This window comes from Salmo salar, chromosome ssa29 (genome assembly GCF_905237065.1).
Source record: "Salmo salar chromosome ssa29, Ssal_v3.1, whole genome shotgun sequence".
NCBI lineage: Eukaryota > Metazoa > Chordata > Actinopteri > Salmoniformes > Salmonidae > Salmo > Salmo salar.
The window spans coordinates 13,068,598-13,090,270 of NC_059470.1; the positions used below are offsets into that span (position 1 = coordinate 13,068,598).

A 21,673-nucleotide genomic window follows, 5' to 3' on the forward strand; every position below is an offset into this window, starting at 1 on the left:
CTGGGCATGCTCCTGATGAGGTGGCGGATGGTCTCCTGAGGGATCTCCTCCCAGACCTGGACTAAAGCATCCGCCAACTCCTGGACTGTCTGTGGTGCAACGTGGCATTGGTGGATGGAGCGAGACATGATGTCCCAGATGTACTCAATTGGATTCAGGTCTGGGGAACGGGCGGGCCAGTCCATAGCATCAATGCCTCCCTCTTGCAGGAACTGCTGACACAGTCCAGCCACATGAGGTCTAGCATTGTCTTGCATTAGGAGGAACCCAGGGCCAACCGCACCAGCATATGGTCTCACAAGGGGTCTGAGGATCTCATCTCGGTACCTAATGGCAGTCAGGCTACCTCTGGCGAGCACATGGAGGGCTGTGCGGCCCCCCAAAGAAAGGCCACACCATGACTGACCCACCGCCAAACCGGTCATGCTGGAGGATGTTGCAGGCAGCAGAACGTTCTCCACGGCGTCTCCAGACTCTGTCACGTCTGTCACATGTGCTCAGTGTGAACCTGCTTTCATCTGTGAAGAGCACAGGGCGCCAGAGGCGAATTTGCCAATCTTGGTGTTCTCTGGCAAATGCCAAACGTTCTGCACGGTGTTGGGCTGTCAGCACAACCCCCACCTGTGGACGTCGGGCCCTCATACCACCCTCATGGAGTCTGTTTCTGACCGTTTGAGCAGACACATGCACATTTGTGGCCTGCTGGAGGTCATTTTGCAGGGCTCTGGCAGTGCTCCTCCTGCTCCTCCTTGCACAAAGGCGGAGGTAGCGGTCCTTCTGCTGGGTTGTTGCCCTCCTACGGCCTCCTCCACGTCTCCTGATGTACTGGCCTGTCTCCTGGTAGCACCTCCATGCTCTGGACACTACGCTGACAGACACAGCAAACCTTCTTGCCACAGGTCGCATTGATGTGCCATCCTGGATGAGCTGCACTACCTGAGCCACTTGTGTGGGTTGTAGACTCCGTCTCATGCTACCACTAGAGTGAAAGCACCGCCAGCATTCAAAAGTGACCAAAACATCAGCCAGGAAGCATAGGAACTGAGAAGTGGTCTGTGGTCCCCACCTGCAGAACCACTCCTTTTATTGGGGGTGTCTTGCTAATTGCCTATAATTTCCACCTGTTGTCTATTCCATTTGCACAACAGCATGTGAAATTTATTGTCAATCAGTGTTGCTTCCTAAGTGAACAGTTTGATTTCACAGAAGTGTGATTGACTTGGAGTTACATTGTGTTGTTTAAGTGTTCCCTTTATTTTTTTGAGCAGTATATTATGCTATACTTTACAAACATACTATGTACTATACTATACACTACACTATACCATACTTTACTATACTTTACTCTTCAGTTTATGTAAATCATTACGATACTGGTACATACAGTGCAATCGGAAAGGATTCAGACCCCTTGACTTTTATTACGTTACAGCCTTATTATAAAATTGATTAAATAATTTTTTTCCCCTCATCAATCTACACATAGTACCATAATGACAAAGCAAAAACAGGTTTTTAGAATTTTTTGCAAATCTCTATATATTTTTTTAACTGGAATATAACATTTACATAAGTATTCAGACCCTTTACTCAGTACTTTGTTGAAGCACCTTTGGCAGCGATTACAGCCTCGTCTTCTTGGGTATGACGGTACAAGCTTGGCACACCTGTATTTGGGGAGTTTCTCTCATTCTTCTCTGCAGATCCTCTCAAGCTCTGTCAGGTTGGATGGGGAGCGTCGCTGCACAGCTATTTTCAGGTCTCTCCAGAGATGTTTGATCGGGTTCAAGTCCGGGCTCTGGCTTGGCCACTCAAGGACATTCAGAGACTTGTCCCGAAGCCACTCCTGCGTTATCTTGGCTGTGTGCTTAGGGTCATTGTCCTGTTGGAAGGTGAACCTTCATCCCAGTCTGAGGTCCTAAACACTCTGGAGCAGGTTTTCATCAAGAATCTCTCTGTACTTTGCTCTGTTCATCTTCCCTCGATCCTAACTAGTCTCCCAGTCCCTGCTGTTGAAAAACATCCCCACAGTATGATACTGCCATCACCACGCTTCACCATAGGGATGGTGCCAGGTTTCCTCCAGGCGTGATGCTTGGCATTCAGGCCAAAGAGTTCAATCTTGGTTTCATCAGACCAGATAATCTTCTTTCTTTTGGTCTGATTGTCTCTAGGTGCCTTTTGGCAAACTCCATGCCTTTTTACTGAGGTGTGGCTTCCGTCTGGCCACTCTACCATAAAGGCCAGTTGGTGGACTGCTGCAGAAATGGTTGTCCTTCTGGAAGGTTCTCTCATCTCCACAGAGGAACTCTAAAGCTCTGTCAGAGTGACCAAGGCCCTTCTCCCCCGATTGCTCAGTTTGGCCGGGCGGCCAGCTCTAGGAGGAGTCTTGGTGGATCTAAACTTCTTCCATTTAAGAATGATGGAGGCCACTGTGTTCTTGGTACCTTCAATGCTGCTGACATTTTTTGGTACCCTTCCCCAGATCTGTGCTATGACACAATCCCGTCTCAGAGCTCCACGGGCAATTCCTTCGACTTCATGGCTTGGTTTTTGCTCTGACATGCACTGTCAACTGTTTGACCTTCTATAGACAGGTGTGTGTGTCTTTCCAAATCATGTCCAATCAATTAAATTTACCACATGTGGACTCCAATCAAGTTGTAGAAACATCTCAAGGATGATCAATGGAAACAGGATGCACCTGAGCTCAATTTCGAGTCTCATAGCAAAGGGTCTGAATACTTATGTAAATAAGGTATTTCTTTATTATTCTTTTTGAAACATTTGCAACCAAATCTAAAAACCTGTTTTCGCTTTGCCATTATGGGGTATTGTGTGTAGATCGATGAGGAAAAAACATCATTTAATACATTTTAGAATAAGGTAACAAAATGTGGAAAAAGGGGAAGGAGTCTGAATACATTCCGAATGCGCTGTACTCGTACCAAAGTGCCAAGACTGATGTGTAGAGAAACCACCGCGGGTTCCAACTGTGTCTTTTTGTTTGTGTCGACAGCAAAAGCGTAAACTGAGGCTGTACATCTCCAACACCTTCAACCCTGCCAAGCCCGACGCTGACGACTCAGACGGCAGCATTGCATCATGGGAGCTGCGGGTTGAGGGGAAGCTGCTGGATGATGTGAGTGCACTACTTCATGTAGTACAATGCAATGCCACTGTATTAATTCATCATCACTGATTTGTTTGATTCAGCGACATTATCCTTTGATTTAGTTTAGTTCCTATTTTCCTCTTATTGTAAAGTCTCCTCTATGGATGTTGGTGGTTATGAACGGTTATTTTTCAACTGTATCCTTACCACTAAGTCAATTTCATTTTCTCCTGAGGACATTTTTTCTGGGGGTTGGTATTTGAATGTGGCAGCATGGTTGGTTAAAATTACTTTTGACCACAGTGAAATACCTTAATAAAAACAGACCATGCCTTAATCCTTCAACCAAGTATGAAAATTGCTAGCTTTGATCCAGGAGCAGCTTTGTGGTGCGTTTGCCCCACAGTAATGTACGACAGTCTTGTATAGTTCTAACATATGTCCACAACTCCACCGTCGGGCCACTTCAGTCAGCAGCAAGAGTTGTTTGGTTAGTTAGACCTTCGGAGGAATGATCAATGTTTTGCAAAATGTTTACACAGATTATGCCTGGGGCAGGAAAAGCAAGATGACCATATAGATTGCTTTTGCAGAGTTAGCTCGACTTCAAGTGGTGGCTCGACTCAAATGCTCTCATCAGTTTCAAGGCGGGGGTTGTCATTTCACAGCCATTTTGAGGTTTTAGAGCCCACAAATATTTGGAATCAGCTTTTAAGGAAGAAGACCATGAGAATATCCTGTTTTCACATTGTATGTGGTCTCCTTCCTTCGTCTTTGGCCGCTCCCTAGGGCTTACAGTAGATACAATGATATCACTGCTTTGGTGTCCAAGAAATGTTGCTATAGTCAATGACAACAGTATATATCAAGTTCTCTAAGGCAGGTGTTGGACAGGTCTTCGTAGTGGTTTAGTTGGAATCACTCCCGGAAACTGATGTTCAGCAGCCAGGAAACAGACCGTGTCAGACTACATCAAACTGGTTTACAAAGGGGGGAAACCCTATCCACAATATAGACATGTTTGCCCGTGTGTGTGTGTGTGCTTGCGTGCGTGTGTGTGTGTGAGAGTTTTTGCTTGTTACACTCTTCAAATCTTCACGTCAGCCCAAATGTTCCATCCATGTTAAACTAACTCGCCACCTCTTTGTTTCATAGCCTGGGAAGCTGAAGAGGAAATTCTCCTCGTTCTTCAAGAGCCTGGTGATCGAGCTAGACAAAGACCTGTATGGTCCTGACAACCACCTGGTAGAGGTGAGTTCATGTTCCCCGATGACCACCGACCGTACACAACCCTCTGTCCTCTCTCGTCTCGCTCTCGTCTCGCTCTCGTCTCCTCTACCCTGTCTGTGTCTCGCTCTCGTCTCGCTCTCGTCTCGCTCTCGTCTCCTCTACCCTGTCTGTGTCCCGTCCATAGAAATAGAATGAGAATGGAATGTCTTTTTCTTCTTTGGAGTCACTTCGTGCTTTACTGCTTTTGGGGGACCCTCAAAATGACCCCTCCCCCCCAGTCCACCCATTATGGCATAATTAACCTGAATGGAGATGTCCGTTCTATTCATTCTAATTCTATGGTCCCGCCATTCAGCCTCATCCAGATCTGTTCAGCAGGTTTTGGGCAAACGAGGGGTTAACCATAGTCTTTTTAACCACAAAATACTTTTGGCATTGTATCTTTAGTTACAATGCAGCTCGCAATATTCCTGCACTCCCGCTGTACAAGATTAGGCCATTGGCTACATGTGTGGTTTAGTGATACCAGATGGTTTGTATTTAGTTATGATTCAGAGAAAAGAAATACACTATTCTCATATATTTAGCCTATTTTGGTATTGTTGGCTACTGGAAGACCTGACATCACTGTTGTTCAGTTAGCTGGCTGATGCCATCATCCGATAACAGATCTGTTACAGTAGAAAATACAGCCAGTCATATAGAGCTCATTACTCTCATATAGCGAGTTTATGACATCTAATTTGAGCATTAAATGGGTTTAGGATCTCGAGGAATCCACTTTATCAGAGAATGAAGATTCTACCAGAGAATGGTGTCTGGGATTCCAACCATACAATTCTGTGACCTTTGAATTGTAAAAACATGGTTTGGAGAGAGATCCTGTTTTTTTGCCACTGGAATCAAGTTCACACAGCACTGCAGGATGTGTTATGAATTGACAAAATGCTTAATTAAGTCTTAGAAGTAAGAGTACTTCTCAAGGTTTCCCACCTTAGAGAATACCATAGAATATTTTAGCAAGGATAAACGGCAGAGATAAATCTTTGCTTGAATGAATCTGTCTGTTTTAAGGAAATGTTTCACGATCCTGAAGTACCGCAGCACAATTATGAAAACATACTTGTGTAAACCCTACATTGAGTTAGTGGGTAAAGAACTAGAAAAGCATTCCCAGGTCTTTCCCGGTGTTGCATGCTAAGTGGCTACAATGCACTGAAACGCAGGGAACTTTAAGTGTTTTTCTTTTCAGCTGCTGACCAGTAAAGCGAAGGTAAGATGCAGACTCAACTAACATTTCCACATAGATAAAATACCAGGGAGGGTTTGAGACCCGGATAACAGAGGACAAAATGTAATCGGAACGACTGTAATGCCAAATAGAGGTTTCATTTGGGTAGGGTACAGTCTTAACTTGATAAGCCATGCTCTTGTTAGGTTACAAAATATCTCTGCAGATTGTCATTTTCAATCTGACCATCATTTCCTTTTGAATGCCAACATATGAGTTAGCGACTCTGCAGAAACAAATGATCAACCCTCTGCTGTCTTGGTAGTTCACTCAGTTCCTTACCACGCCATGCATGATCTATTCTTTTACAGCGATTCAGCCTTCCAAAAGACAACAAACTCAAAGGGTCGAGAGCAAGGCTGCTCGTTGAAAGTGTACACATTTTGGTTTTGTATTCTTTTATCGTCTTTGTGTGCACGTTTGTATGTACACATTCAGAATGTTCTGGAAGTCCGTGGCCGGTGCCCGTAGGTAGTGTTCAAGGTGGAGTTTTTGTCTCTGTGTTTCCTGCTAGTGGCATCGCACTCCCACCACCCAGGAGACTGACGGCTTCCAGGTGAAGAGGCCAGGGGACGTGAGCGTGCGCTGCACACTGCTGCTAATGCTAGACTACCAGGTGAGGGCGCCATAGAGACACTACCCACTGGGCACAGACATCAGTTCAACGTCTAGTTTTGATTTACATTTGGTTGAGTTGTCAGGTAACTTGAATTCAACCAAAAATGTCACCTCACCCTGTCATTGGATTTAGGTTAAAAGTTGGGTCGGGGAAAAAAATGAATATCTCTTACGTTGATGACTTTTTGCCAATTCAATACATTTTCCACGTTGATTCAACGCCATCACATTGAATTTTGGGGTTGAAATGACGTGGAAACAATGTTGATTCAACCAGTTTTTGCCCAGTGGGTATTCACATTGCTGTCCACTCGTGTGCTTTCCTAGAAAGTAGTACATGAGGCTAAAAGCTATTCAGAAGTGTGTCAAACGTGTCCGCAAAGCAGCTGTCATCTGGCAGTTGTAATTGTTCCTGCCTGGGGTTCCTAGTTCCTGCCTGAGGTTCCTAGTTCCTGCCTGGGATTCCTAGTTCCTGTCTGGGGTTCTTAGTTCCTGTCTGAGGCGCCTACTTCCTGTGTGAGGTTCCTAGTTCCTGTCTGTGGCTCCTAGTTCCTGTCTTTGGCTCCTAGTTCCTGCCTGGGGTTCCTAGTTCCTGCCTGAGGTTCCTAGTTCCTGTCTGAGGTTCCTAGTTCCTGCCTGAGGTTCCTAGTTCCTGCCTGAGGTTCCTAGTTCCTGCCTGGGCTAGTACTGATGGTGTTCTCTGACCTCTCCCCAGCCCCCCCAGTTCAAGCTGGACCCTCGTCTTGCTCGCCTGCTGGGTATCCACACCCAGACCCGCTCCTGTATCATCCAGGCCCTGTGGCAGTACGTCAAGACCAACAAGCTGCAGGACTCCCACGACAAGGAGTACATCAACTGTGACAAGTACTTTCAGCAGGTAGACGACACTCTTCTAGTTCTCCTCTGTTACTCTGTTACCTGTTAGCTGTTGCATGTTGTTGCCTACGTCCCAAATGGCACCATATTCCCTATATGGTGCACTACCCCATAGGAGCCCTATGGACCCTGGCCAAAAGTAGTGCACTAAATAGGTACTATGGTGCCATTTGGGGGACACACATTTCCCCATCTCTGGTGCTAGGCCTTTATTCTGAGATGTTACTGTCTCCCTCTCAGATCTTTGACTGCCCGCGGCTCAAGTTCTCGGAGATCCCCCAGCGTCTCACCAACCTCCTCCTGCCCCCTGACCCCATCGTCATCAACCACGTCATCAGGTGAGCAGATCAGACTTAACACCTACCTGACAAATTCCTGGTTTTAAGGGTGAATGCCTGGTCATAAAAGGCGACACCAAGAAAAAGTATCAATTCTTTCAACAACAAAAAGTTGAGAGATACAGTGTGAAAAATCCAGCAGGTGAATACATTTGAAATGGTATAAAATAAGAATGTGGGCACAGTGTTTCACAGGTAATGCCGTCCCAAAGGGCAGATAATACAATACAAAGGCTAGCCTGGGAGGCAAGAATACTGGTAAGATACAGAAAGACCACCAGCATTTTTGCCTCCCAACCTTTTCATTGGTCTTACCTGGTTAAATAAAAAAATACAATAAAAAGTGTATCACATTTGAAGTACTGCCAACAACCTCAGAAAGTCTTCTCACCCCCCCCCCCCCCCCTTCCTACAGCGTGGACCCTAATGACCAGAAGAAGACGGCGTGCTATGACATCGACGTGGAGGTGGAGGACCCCCTGAAGAGCCAGATGAGCAGCTTCCTGCTCTCCACCGCCAACCAGCAGGAGATCGCCTCACTGGACAACAAGGTGGGACAACCACACAAGAAGGATAGCCAATCACAATTACCCAAGATGACCTTTAAGGTAGATTTACATTGCGGAGATGCGGGACGACTAAGTACCGTGAGTTACATGTGAATTAGAGTTCAGAGCGGTTTGACTCTGTTGGATTACAGTTTTATCTGATTGTCCCGGAGAATCTCGTCGCCGGACATGCAATCGCCAGGGTTGAGGTCAATTCCATTTCAACACTGAAATTCCAATTCCAATTCTCTTTAATACTTTTCAATGGGCCAAATTTGGAAATTGAATTTTGTTCCTTTTCTGAATTGACTGGAATTGAATTCACCCTAACCCTTGCTAACACTTTTACGCCCGCCGTGGGTAACCATTTATCGGTATAAATGGCAGTGTAGGGAAAAGCTGAGGTGTCGGGAGCGGGATTGTTGTTCCCGCATCTCCGCAATGTAAATCTATCTTTACACTGTGTGTGACACCAAGGTGTCGTGGCTTCGTGTTCCTGTGTGAAAAGCCTTGACACCCTTCACACCGCCGCCACCGTTTCTTACTCAGTCTGAATTTATATTCGGGGGGGGGGACGCAGTGACTCAAAGAAATGTGTGTATTGACATTGGAAAGTCGTTGTCATATGCTTAGAGTGGATTTGTGTGAAGCTGTCCTCTTGACACCGGTGATCATTACGAATCCTTTAGATCCACGAAACCATCGAGTCCATCAACCAGTTGAAGATCCAGAGGGACTTTATGCTCAGCTTCTCCAGGGATCCTAAGGGCTACATCCAGGACTGGCTAAAGTCCCAGAGCAGAGACCTGAAGGTGAGGGCCACACACACACACACACACACACACACACGCGCGCACACACATACGGTGTGACTAACCATGCTCTCTGATTGGCTGCAGCTGATGACGGACGTGGTGGGGAACCCGGAGGAGGAGAGGAGGGCGGAGTTTTACCACGAGCCCTGGTCCCAGGAGGCAGTCAGTCGTTACTTCTACAGCAAGGTGAGGAGACACGTCAAACGCTGCACCTTTTAAAAACCTTTTAACAACTCCCACAACACAGCGTCCAAGTAGGAACACAAACTGGGAATCGAGATCAGCGTGGAATAGTCATCTTTTAGCTTTGAAGCTGTGCCTGCTCTGTCACACTGGTCTTACCACAACTGTGTAACACAAGCAATCCAACTTTATTTAAATAACCCCTTCTTACAAATTGATTGATACTGGGAATCAACCTCGGGTGTATTGAGGCCCGGGTTGTTTCTGTGTGTGTGGTGGTGATGGCATCCTTCCACTCTACCCTCTCACAGATCCAGCAGAGGAGACAGGAGTTGGAGCAGGCCTTGGCTGTGAGGAACACCTAAACGCCCTGTCAAGGACGCTCTCTCTCTCTCTCTCTCTCTCGCTCTCTCTCTCTCTGCACTCTTCATCTGACCCCAGACCTGTGTTTTTGTGTGTTGTGTTTGTTTGTTTTTTAATCGCTAGGGAACTGACCTCTTGCCCATCCCCCAATTGCATGTGTCCAACAAAAAAAAACGGCCCTCAATCTGTTCAGCTCTGACTGACCGACCATCTCTCTCCACACTCCTGCGACCACAGGCCTTCGGCGGACATTTTGTTTCTCGAAAGAACCCTAACACAGTGGGTTGCTTTTAATGTCGACCACTTAGAACCCACCAGCATGTCACTGTCTTTCCATAGAGACTAGAAGTCATTGTACCAGCTGCCTGCAGAACGATCACTGTTTTAGAGCCTTCTCATCTCAACCAGATGGACTTTCCTGCTGAGTCATAGTGGCCCACTGCGTCTCATTCGGATGAGCCCAAAGTGGTCGTTTGTAAACCCAATGTTTCAAGTGTCTTGACTCACACACAGTGGATTGTGCCCATTGTTTTAGTGTATCATTAGTGGTATTGTTCATGTGAGCAATATGCTCCAAGTGTGCATGTGTGTTTTTTGATGTGTGGAACCAAATGTACACCAGCAGAATGAAGAGATTACTGTTTGAAGTAACGGGTCGGGGGACTGGGCTAATTTCCCTTCTGAAGCCCAAATGTTGAGGTCTGTCATTTAAAAAATGAACTTGTTCAAGGAAGGCAGCTTTCATGAATGAGATTTCCCCCCATTATGAACTAATCAAGACCCAGTCTAAGATGAGTTTGTTTTGCACCTTTCTACCGTAATTCCCTTAAACAATGTAACTGTAAAAGTAGATCTCTGTATAAGCGAATATATTCCATCAGATTATAGTTAAAAGGGACAAGGATGAATAAAACTTATATCAGTTGACCGTAGAAGATGGACGTTAACGCGAGGAGGTAACGGTAGGGCACAAGGCGAAGTAACGTAGTAACACTTGGTGGCCACAGCGTGGCGCCTTAGAGCCAGGACAGCCTGCATGTTTTTACCCAGACTAACTCTCTGTAACGCAGAGCACCCAGACAGACTTGTCCCCTGAAGGCACTTCTTGACCGCAGTAAATTACCGTGCAAAATGGTTTAACGTTAGTGGTTAAATGTTTGTGTTGCTATTTTAGACAGATATGTATTCCAGGGGCTCATTGTCCCGTCGTAATAACTGTGCAAAAAGTCATGTTTGGGAACAGTATTAGCTACAGAACCCTCTCAGTGCTCAAATCAGTGTTTTTAATGTTAACGAAGGACACATTTTGGGATATGATGTGAGAGTAACCAACATTTCCTATGTTGAAGAATCATGGGGCGGGCAGTGAAAATGCAGCCTGACAAATGTTGGCCTGAAACATTTAGTAATCCTTTTGTTCGAAATGAATGGGGAAATAGGTCTTTGTTCATTGTATTTTTTTTTTAGTTAACATCTATTGTGAACTACCTGTCGCAAGTGGATCTGTCTGACAGTATTTTGTCCTTGGACGTTTTGATAGAGTCACCAAAGGTCTCGATGAAGAGTATTAGAATGGTTAAATAGACAACGAATAACGATTACCGTGATTTTGTCTAAACCCGATAACGCTACGTTACCAGTTGACATTGAACAAGGGTGAATATGACAACGTTTTTAAAGGAAACCTCTGAATGTAAATCTGTTTAGTTTTTTCTTCTTCAGGGAGAGCACTGTTTGTGTCAGTGTGTTTGGTTCAGTGAAGGGCGGGACATGTGGTGGGAAGGATCGGGGTCCATACGTTTAAAGCTGTAGGACAGGGACGCTAGTGTCCCTCTGTGTACACTTGGGGGAAGGGTGTGGGGGACGGTTATTTTAGGCCCTTCTTGTTGAGTTTTAATAGGGCAGAACCACAAAATGTAATGCTGGGAGTGACGATACCTCCCTCTCTCCCCACCCACAGGGAACGCTCATCTCTTGAACTAACTTCCACAGCAACTCAGTTCTGTGCCCTTCTACAGTAGTTTTGTGCTTGCGATTGGGAGAAGCCTTCTCAGAAATCCGTTTTCTGATATGAAGTCAACACTGCTGTCTTCTGTAAGGTTCAGTCACATCAAAATTGTGTCCATGTAACATCTCTTTTGTGTCAACATTTTCAACATAGCTGAGACCTAACTCAGCATAAACAAAGAGGTTGGATTTCTTAAAGACGTATGCATGCTGCATGGACAGGTTTGAAACATTTAAAACGGAACATGTAAATACTCTCACAAATGCATGGAGGTGGATCTGGAGAGCAATGGATTTGACACAATGTCCATGTTGAAGGGGCCTTTACTGAACATTTGCTAAAACCTGTGCGCTACCCAACCAGCATAGATGTTATCTGCATAAGAGTTTTTGTTACTACAGGTTACGTGTATTTCAACCGCACCAAGCAAGGGAGCATAATCGTTGTTGTATTCAATTATGTGTCAATCAATACTTGTGTTTGACCCAGATTGGTCTTGTATGGTTGGCAGTCATGGAGCATTATCGACTGTAGGGCTCCCCTTTCTGGGCTTTTTAGAAACTACAACTCACGGACGCCCTCTGTCTGACACAACGGAAACCTGGTGTCATCTGACTATAGACTGTACCTAAACTGTGTGCTCTCTCTCTCTCTCTCTCTCTCTGACTAAAAGCGTTGATATTGGTCTATCTGAATGGATAGGTGGTAACCGCAGTTTCTGTGCATGACTTTGTGAGGAGTGCCCATGTTCCTCTTTCCACTGCTACACCATTTTGTCTGTTGGTCACCACCATGGAGATATAGCTCTCACTTGTGCAAATGTGTTGGGTTACCCCATTCTACAACAAAAAAAAAGCTAGTAAAAAATAGAAAAATGAAATGATGAAACTACAGCTGTGACTCAGTGAGACAGCCTGGATGTAAATAAAGAAGCGCTTGCCAAAGTTTGTAAATGCCGTCAGGTCTGCAATGTGTGGTTTATTGCTAAGTCGGGGGGATGGGCCTTATCCGAAGATCAAATGTTTAGATTTTTCATGCTGATCAATGGTCTAAATATGTCTCCTAGAAACATCAAATTGGAAAGACCAGAGGTGGACTCTGCTATATTTCATAGGTTTCAAATGAAATGGAATCCAGCTACCCAGGAGGCTATATCTATCAATGTGTAGCTTAGTCTAAAAACACCTTCATACAGTACTGGGACAAATAGTCTTTGGCTTTGGTGAGAGGTAGAACACTTAAATTTTTGCCAATAAGCTGACTGATAAAAGTCAGTAGGGAGTAACACTTCTAGCAGTCCTCGCATGAGCGAGACGTCATTTTGAGATGGCAGACAAGTGAGTTATTGTTGACCGTGTCTAAACAGGTGGCGTGCATGCAGTAATGCTAACCTACAAACCTCAGCGCTAGCTAGCTACTGCAGAAAGAAACTCTTTCACCTCCCCCCCACCCCCGCCGAACCCTGGCCTGACATCCATTTCGCCCCTCAGTGCAATCCTCTCCCCCCCCGGCCCCGCCCAGAAAGGGAGGAGACAGAGAGACTGTCAAGTGACCTATTCAGTGCTCTGACCCCCCACCCACCCACCCACCCGCCACACTATGGAGAAACAGCTCCCCCCTCCCTCTCCCTGTTGGACTGTAGCCAGGTGGGCAAAACCCACCCTGATAGGGCATTCTGAATCTGCACTCCCTTCCATAAGACACGTGTGTAGAAAATTCCATCCCAAATCCAGGGAGGCCCGGGTAGGGGTGGAGGTTTACTGACTTCAATGTGGGGAGGCAGATTTCAGGCTTGAGTACAAACTGTACATCGCCTCAGGTCACAGCTATAGAGGCAACCAGGAAGAATACAGACTTCAGAGCTATATGATTGGAGGAATATCAACCACTAGAATCTACACCCTCTAATAGCTTGTCCTTGGCTCGCAAACCCTCGGTCCTGACTTGCAAAGCATGCATCACTATTATGTCATTGTTGAGGCTGCAGTTCTCAAAGACAAGACATTTTTATTTTGTCTTCCAAATTGAAACCCCACAGTAATGAAGCTGTGTTTCAAACAAACCTTGAACTGCACAAAAGATAGATGGCAAAGGAAATTGCTAGGTCTGGGATTCCACAATAACATATGAAACGAGTCAGAATGCGACATCTGCCTTTAATAACCGTAGAAAAATAAAAAACAGACCATATGTCGAGGGAATGAAACAAACCACACTCTCTACAGGTCTGACATACTGAGCAAACTAAGTGTAAATTGAAAGACACATAAGACACTTAAATTCTCTTTAATTCCAGTATTAGCATCATAAATCAGCACAGTCATGAAGGAAAACATATAGCCCATGGCAATTTTCTCAAGGCAAAACAAAACCTTGGAAACATCCGACATAGGGCTGGGCGAAATGACCAAAATATCATATCCCGATATTTCTGCATTTTCTGCACTCATTTGTTATCATTTACACTCTGTGCCACGTGGGGCTGCATGATATGGGCAAAAAATATAGTCCTAATTAATTGGTGAACTGTTGGAATCATGGAAATAGAATGAATATTCTAATGCTATTGTTGGAATATAGTGGACAGTACTTTGAATACATTGTTGTTTGACATGACAATGAATGAAAAAGCCAGGGAGGAATTATTGTGACATGGTAGGAACCAAAGTGTTGGTCAGTGTTTCCCAGTGGACCCTAATGTTACATTACATGTTTTCTCTTACTTCATGTAGTTAGCTAGCACTAGCTAACATATTCATGCTTCTCCATCTCTGATTTAGAAGATACTTTTGCACAAACAACATGCTGAACTAGGCCTACACCAGTACTGGTATCAAGTTTTATTAGCTAGCTACGTTTTCTCTGTGTACATTTAGCTAGCTTACTAGTCAGCTAACTAGCAATTAGCCAAACACCATTTAGCGTCTCTCAAAAGACAAATTACTAGTTTGCAGACTGTAATATACATAAAATAATGTAATTCTAGAACTTTTGTGGATTTATATTAAGAAGCAAAGTGGAAATCACTAACATCTGGTTACTTCTGACCATGCAGACAAAGTGAACGGCACGGTATTGACAACCAACAGTGACGGGGGCAGGGATTGGCAGGGAAGCACATGGGGAAGTGGCATGCAGGAGGAGAGAGACAACTCAAGTAGCAAACGGAGTAAACTATAAAAACTGACATTACACGAGCCAGAGTGACGTCTCACAAATACCGTTATAGAAGATAAAGTATAAACACAAACTGGTCCGTGCATCAATAACAGTACATAGTAAATTACGGTATACTGCCCAGCCCTAAATAGACATCAATGCTGTTCATTGTTCATTCATCACCTCCCAATAGAGCCTCCCCTTGGGCTTCCATTGGTGTGAAAGCACAGAGTTCTGTCCGCCTGCACACACAGTTAGCAGGAATACACGTTGTAACATTGCTCCTCAGTCTTCGCAAGCCTAAGATTGCACATGGTCCTTATTCCTTGGTCCTTAGGGATCCGTCTAAAGATTTTCGCATCCCATAACATGCCTTGTCTAAAAGTCGAGGCAGTGTGGTTGAGGTTGCTAAAGTCATTAGATGGTAAACCTACAGTATGGTGCATTTCTACTGTCAGGCACTGCACCAGTGTTAGGCCCACAGATGTTGCCTTCTGAGGCCTGGTCCAGAAAAGTCTGACGTGACACCAGTGCTGCAGTGGAAGAGCCCCACTAGACCACCTAGGTGCTGTTGGCCTGTTCCTGCTCAAACAGGGCCATGGCCAGGTGGGATCGCGAGGCCAGGCCCTCCAGGTTACTGAGCACACAGCGGTGGTAGATGTCCTCGCTGAAGCGCGGGTTGCACGCCCGCCGCACGTACTTCTGCACTAGCGCTGGCTCCACCGCCCGGAACACGTGCAAGCCCGAGTAGCGCACAAAGATCTCATACACGTCCATGCTCTCCAGCAGCTCATCGTTGTCCAGGATGTCGGCGGCCATCTTGGTGCGCGCCGCCATGTAGTCGGCGTTGTAGAAGCAGGCCTCCTCGAAGACGTGGCGGTCGAAGCGTCCATCGCGCAGCGCCTCGGCGGTGAAGGAGGAGGCGGCTGAGGGCTGCTGGTCGCGGTACACGATGGCCGGGCTGAATTCCTGGAAGTGGATGGGGAAGAACACCTGCCAGTTGCTGATGGCGTTCATGCGGCAGCGATTGAGGAAGTCGGCGTTGACCTCGGTCCACACCGAGGCCAGGAAGAAGAGCGTATCCACCGGGTGTTTCTTGGAGATGATGTCCATCAGCTTGACCTGCGACGGCACCTCCGTCTTCACGCTGATCCAGGGGATCTTCACGTCGCCGTAGCGCTTCTCCACCTCGCCAATCATGGCCTTGATGCCGGCGAACACGTCGGCCTGACTGATCCGTTGGGCGTCGAAGGGGTCGTAGACGAACAGGAAGGTGAGCAGGACGTTGTCATGCGTGTCCAGAGTGTTCATCACGTACATGTCCAGGAAGTTGCTCACATAGTCCTGCTCGTGAGCCGTGACTGGCAGGATAACCTGCACCCGGGTGGCCTCCGTCACGTAGGGCATGGGGATGATCTCGATGGTGCTGAGAGGGCGGAGCAGGCTGACCCGCTTGGCGATGACCTGGTTGTGACCCTTCTGGGTGAAAGCCTCCAGGGCCAGGTCCAGCACGTACTCCATGCCCCGGGTGGGGTCGAAGCGCCGGTAGCCGTTGAGCAGATGCCGTTTCCTGAAGCGCAGCTGGGGCTGGTAGCGTTCGTTGAGGCGCTCCACGGCCGTCTCCAGCACGGCGCTCACGTCGGCCCGGTCTGCGCCACGCAGCTCACACTTGGGGGAGCTGTCGGGGCACGAGTAAATGTGCTCCTCTGTGAAGTACTCCCAGTTGATGACCTCGAATCGCGTTTTGGGCCTGAAAGGGGGGTTGACCCCGATGGGCCAGGTGGCCCCCGCCTTCCCCTCTGGTGTCAGCTCACTCAGGTTGTTGATCTGGACCTGGACAAAAGACAAGAAGACACAACCATGATGAGACAACGTATCATAAGCATCAATTAAAATAGTTTTTTCTTCAGAATTAGGATATTCATGAACAATGTAAAGGGTAGTCATTTAAAGGCTTAACTTTAATGGTACACCTTGGTCAGCGTCTCTCAAAGCTTATTATAAGGTTATTACAAACAATAGTGTACAAAACATTTTCCATGACAGACTGACTAGGTGAGTCCAGGTGAAAGCTATTATCCCTTACTGATGTCACTTGTTAAATCCACTTCAATCAATGTAGATGAAGGGGAGGAAACAGGTTAAAGAAGGATTTTTAAGCCTTGAGACAATTGAGACATGGATTGTGTATGTGCCATTCAGGAGGTGAATGGGCAAGACAAAAGATTTAAGTGCCTTTGAACGGGGTATGGTAGTAGGTGCCAGGCGCACAGGTTTGAGTGTGTCATGAATTGCAACGCTGCTGAGTTTTCACGCTCAATTCCCGCGTGTATCAAGAATGGTCCACCACCCAAAGAACATCCAGCCAACTTGATACAACTGTAGGAAGCATTGGAGTCAACATGGGCCAGCATCCCTGTGGAACACTTTCGACACCTTGTAGAGTCCATGCCCCAATGAATTGAGGCTGTTCTGAGGACAAAAGGGGGGTTGGGGGGGGTGCAACAGAATATTAGGAAGGTGATCCTAATATGTTGTATTTATGTATTGTATGGGGTGTACGGTATTAGGGAATCATGTGAAGTCTGTTGTATATTGTAGGCTATTTTCTGTGGAGGACTTTGTGTGACTTGATACTTGTAAATCTGACTTTTTTTAATTGCCCCTGAGGGGATAACGTTTTGTTGAATTAAATTACAAAAGTTGACACTTTTAAACTGACAAATTGTTTACAAAATGACGAATTTCACACATCACGTCCTGACAAAATGTTCAGTCACTGTGGCTCCCTGACATATTGGATCAGACAATCAAATGGCTACCCAGACTATTTGCATAACCCCCCCCCCCTGCCCACCCAAGCTGCTGCTAACTCTATCTCAATTACCTCGACACCGGGTGCCCCCGCACATTGACTCTGTACCGGTACCCCCTGTATATAGCCCTGCTATTGTTATTTTACTGCTGCTCTTTAATTATTTGTTATTTTTATCTCTTACTTTCTTTTGGTATTTTAATAAAACTGCGTTGTTGGTTAAGGGCTTGTAAGTAAGCATTTCACTGTAAGGTCTACATCTGTTGTATTCGGCGCATGTGACAAATACAATTTGGTTTGAGATAGGAATTTCTACCTAGGTGTAGATTTGTGGAAATTGGTGTTACATTTGCACGCTGGACCAGTAAACCAGTCAAACCAACACCAGTGACAACCCATCAAATAGCCTGAAGCATAGAGGGAGCATATCTAATCCCATTACACAACACCAACCTGCAGCTGCTGTATCTGTAGGTAGGTCCAGTCCAGTTCGATCTGGCTGAAGCGTTTGTGCAGGCGGTACATGAGGCTGGGTTCTGACACGGGGTGGACCGTGAAGGCATTCTTAAACTGGGCTCTGTCTTCTCGCTCTGGGTCTGCATTCTTCCCCAGCTCAAAGTAGCGATACGTCATCTCCTGTAGGTCACATGCAAACGGCGGGGAGGGAAATGTTAGTCATCTCGCAGGTGAGACAACTGATGGGTGTGGTCAAAGTACTGTAAATCATGATGACATATCAGCATTGGACTCATTGATAAAATAGACAGCGTATCATTGCAAACTCTATTGAACAACTCTATAAACATGTTTTAGAACGATGTCTCAGCTGTGAGTTTACCTGGTGCACCTCTACACAGCTCAGGCCCAGGTAGTCGATGATGCAGCGGCCCAGCCACTCGTCAGGCCTGACGCTGAGGATGTCATTGCGGCAGGTGTCCAGGTGGGGCTGCAGGCGGGCCAGCAAGCTCCGGGAGAGCAGGTAGCCGTAACCCCCGTGGCAGTACCTGGCCCTCTCCTCCCCACCGATGAACTCCTCGGCCCGGCCCATGTAGAGGTCCTGACCGGCGCTGAGGTGGCCCACCAGCTCGGCTAGCCTCTCGGCCTGTATGTAGGTGTCGTCCTGGGCCAGGAAGAACCAGTCGTAATCCAAGCCGTAGTGCTGGTGCAAGTGGCGCACCGTCTCGTACATCAGCCACACGGGCCGGTCGTCGCCGTGGGCCACCACCGCCATGCCGTGGGGGACCTTGGGGCTGCGCAGGCCCGTGAAGAAGAAGGTGCGATGGAAGTGGTGGGCCACGGTGCGGTTCACCGCCACGGCTAGCGTGTTGAGGGTGGCCCGCGAGGTCAGCACACCCACCAGGAGGCGTTCTCGGATGCCCAGTTCAGTGTGGATGTAGCGCGTCCTGATCAGAGGAGAGTGGCGTTCAGAGGGACTTTCACTGTTTCAAATCGGAACTGAGCGATTTATTTTATTACATAGATGGAATAAGGAACAGCCATATCTTACTGAGTATTTTTTTAAGCGCTCAACTCCATTACTATGCAATTACTTGTCTAATGCACTATGTAACAATAATATGCTCATACATAGGTGTTACTACAATGCTATTAATTCTACAAGAAATGTACTTGTTTTAAGTCAAATTGGATAAAAACAAAAAATGTCATGGTAAATATAAGTTGTGAACGCCTATTCTTGTCCAGATGGCTAGTTACTGGAAGAGGATGTCATTGAGTTCATTGTTGAACTCCAGAGTCTAGACTTAACTCTCACCATCTGCAAGAAGTAAGGATTTTAGGCTATGACCAAAGGAGATCATAGTCATATACAATAGGCATCACAATTCTTCAGTAAGGCCTTTCATAAAAGAAGACGCGTCAATGTCATTCTGTCCCATGACTGTACCTTGAAAACCTTCTAAGATCATTAAAATGGTGGGCTCTTCAGACACTCCAGGCTAACTGGTTAATTACAGTAAATCCCGGCCAATAATCAGCTTTAAGAGGCGATTCGGAGAGACGCGAGACAGTAGGATTATCAAACCGTATGGGCTTTTTGAACAAATCTTTATAAAGCGGTGAAAGGTCAGCAGTGGTCTAATAGCATTGACCATGTATTTACCTTTTTTGGGGGACCATTTCATATAGCCTACATTTGTATAGCCTAAGAAATGATGTTCTCTGTTCCCTAAAAGTGTAGGGCCTACATATTCTACCGCGTATCCACCCTAGAGTGGTTTAGATCCAGTATGAAGTTAGAACAGCTTAAGCCTATTAAATGGGTGAACAAACAACAAAAATCCCTGGGAATCAAACAGACAGTGGCCTACAAAGGCGTCATGATTTGCCTCATTTACATATCAATTAAGAATTTGGCAATGTGGGTGGGTTGCATAAGCGTTAGTTAGCAGGAAATACGACCCAAATGCCTCGCACTGGGGTGCATATTTTCTGAACACAGTTATAAAAGAGCATTTCATAAAAGAGATCCAACAGCTCTGCATATATTTTTGAGACAGATTGAAGCAGTGTCTCCCATTTGCAAACTGTCTCTGAAATCTAATGTTATGATAGGATGTGGTATTCCTCTGTGCATCCATCCCAAAATGCTCACCTGAGGACCTTCTTGTGTGGTTTGTTGGGGTCCTTGTGGTATGGTACAATGCGGGGCTGGAAGTCCTCATTCCCAGGACCACCTCTCTGGTCCTCTGGGGGGTCTCCCCGATTGCTGCCCAGGAAGAGACCCCCATTGCCCAGTTCATCTCCACACGAGTCATCTGTGTCTCCCTGGGTCCAGGAGACCATCAGCAGGCTCAGGCTGCATCCTAAAGAGAGCCCCAGGATAAGGGGAAGAGCAGGCCTGAACACGGCCAGGAAGGAGGAGAGACGCATAGCGAAGCGGTGGACTTGGGTGTTGTCAATAAAGGGTTATGTGACGTTCCTCTGAGGTTTTCTATATAATTATTTGCAGAATGCCGTTCCAAAACCATGTAATGACCCTTCTGGTGAAGTGCCAACCACTTTCAACTTTCAAGCTAGATTCAGTAAAGTATGATATACTTCTTTGGCACAATCCTGGCTGTGTTTTTACTGGTGACTATTGCACCATGGATTAGATGGCTTACTACATTCCTTATCAGTGCCATTTGAAGATAAGATCATTTGCTACAAGGCCATTACTAGAGAATAACTGGACAGTGGACAGACAGCTTTGACTGACACTTCAGCAGTCAATACCTACTGTACTAACAATGGGCTACTGTCCCATAATAAACGATCTAGCTAGTTAGTTAGCTAGCTAGCAGGCTAACCAATAACAAATTGCAATGTGCTTGCTATTACTTTCTTGATTAGCTAACTAACTGCCTGGCTAATAATGTCCCAATTAGTTACATACAGTGAAACTATTGTAGTTAGCTAGCTAGTTCAAAACAAACCAGGGATTTACAACGGTGAATTCATATTTTAGATACCCTGACAAAACAACAACCAACATTCATGCATCGGTATCAGCTAACGTTAACGGTGTTGGTCTTCCCTCCTTCGGTCTCTCCCCAAAACAAAGGATGTTCTCCTCAATTTTTTTTGATTCAGTCGCAATTATCGATGTTTTGTCTGTAGGTTGTCGGAGATCAATCACATTCCATGTCAGAGTTATGCACCGAAACACATCATTAGGTCTTTTCTTCAAACGATAGCTAGCTACATTAGCCAGGTAGCTTACCATGTCGACCTTTTTTCCTCTACATCAGCAACTTCCTCAAAGTGAGTCATTCACCGCCTCCAAGAAAAGCATCACTGTCAAATCTTCATGAATTCATAAAAATAATTACTGGTCCGAGAGAAACCTTGTGGAAAGCGTGCGGTGCACTGGAATATGCATTTTGGTCTCATCTGCAAATCTTGCTTCTCATTCTGCATCCATCTGATGATGATGTGATTCACGCTCCACTGCTTCCCCAGCGTAATATTCTGGCAGACACGTCATCAGACGTCTGAAGAGGGGGGTCTCTGTGATGAGATGAAGGGCCGTTCAAGTTATACTTACTTCATCAATCAATACCAGACCAGGCGATATTTGGAATGCTTCATTCTATTGTATAAATGTTATTGCAGTCAAGATAATGCATATGCATCCAGAACAGTTGTGAGCAAAACTTTAGGGGGAAACTAATCAACCCAACCGGGCGGCAGGTAGCCTAGTGGTTAGAGCATTGGGCCAGTAACCGAAAGGTTGCAGAATCGAGTCCATGAGCTGACAAGGATATGTTGTTCTGCCCCTGAACAAGGAAGTTAACCCCACTGTTCCCCGGT

At 46.1% G+C, this 21,673-nt stretch overlaps 2 protein-coding genes across 11 annotated transcripts in view; one reads left to right on the top strand and one right to left on the bottom strand.

The window, feature by feature from the left end:
• Positions 1 to 12,342, top strand: part of LOC106590169 (SWI/SNF-related matrix-associated actin-dependent regulator of chromatin subfamily D member 3) — a 53,588-nt gene extending 41,246 nt beyond the window's left edge. For 5 of the 10 annotated variants that reach the window (XM_014180849.2, XM_045710638.1, XM_014180847.2 and 2 more), the window contains 11 exons: positions 3,020 to 3,142; positions 4,271 to 4,366; positions 5,598 to 5,618; positions 5,948 to 6,010; positions 6,151 to 6,252; positions 6,970 to 7,131; positions 7,371 to 7,468; positions 7,884 to 8,076; positions 8,706 to 8,828; positions 8,916 to 9,017; positions 9,326 to 12,342. In XM_014180849.2, coding sequence (XP_014036324.1) covers positions 3,020 to 3,142; positions 4,271 to 4,366; positions 5,598 to 5,618; positions 5,948 to 6,010; positions 6,151 to 6,252; positions 6,970 to 7,131; positions 7,371 to 7,468; positions 7,884 to 8,076; positions 8,706 to 8,828; positions 8,916 to 9,017; positions 9,326 to 9,379 — 1,137 coding nt within the window. In that variant the 3' untranslated portion in view covers positions 9,380 to 12,342. The remainder of the gene's footprint in view (positions 1 to 3,019; positions 3,143 to 4,270; positions 4,367 to 5,597; positions 5,619 to 5,947; positions 6,011 to 6,150; positions 6,253 to 6,969; positions 7,132 to 7,370; positions 7,469 to 7,883; positions 8,077 to 8,705; positions 8,829 to 8,915; positions 9,018 to 9,325) is intronic. The other 5 variants (XM_014180852.2, XM_014180853.2, XM_014180848.2 and 2 more) reach the window with 4 other exon arrangements.
• A 1,313-nt stretch (positions 12,343 to 13,655) lies between these two features.
• On the bottom strand, positions 13,656 to 21,331 carry chpf2 (chondroitin polymerizing factor 2). Its single transcript, XM_014180854.2, has 5 exons — positions 21,084 to 21,331; positions 19,974 to 20,219; positions 18,198 to 18,762; positions 17,813 to 17,995; positions 13,656 to 16,377 (listed from the first exon to the last, which is right to left on the bottom strand). The coding sequence occupies exons 1-5, from the start codon at positions 21,131 to 21,133 to the stop codon at positions 15,106 to 15,108; spliced, it is 2,316 nt and encodes a 771-aa protein (XP_014036329.1). The 5' UTR covers positions 21,134 to 21,331; the 3' UTR covers positions 13,656 to 15,105.
• Positions 21,332 to 21,673: the final 342 nt, after the last annotated feature.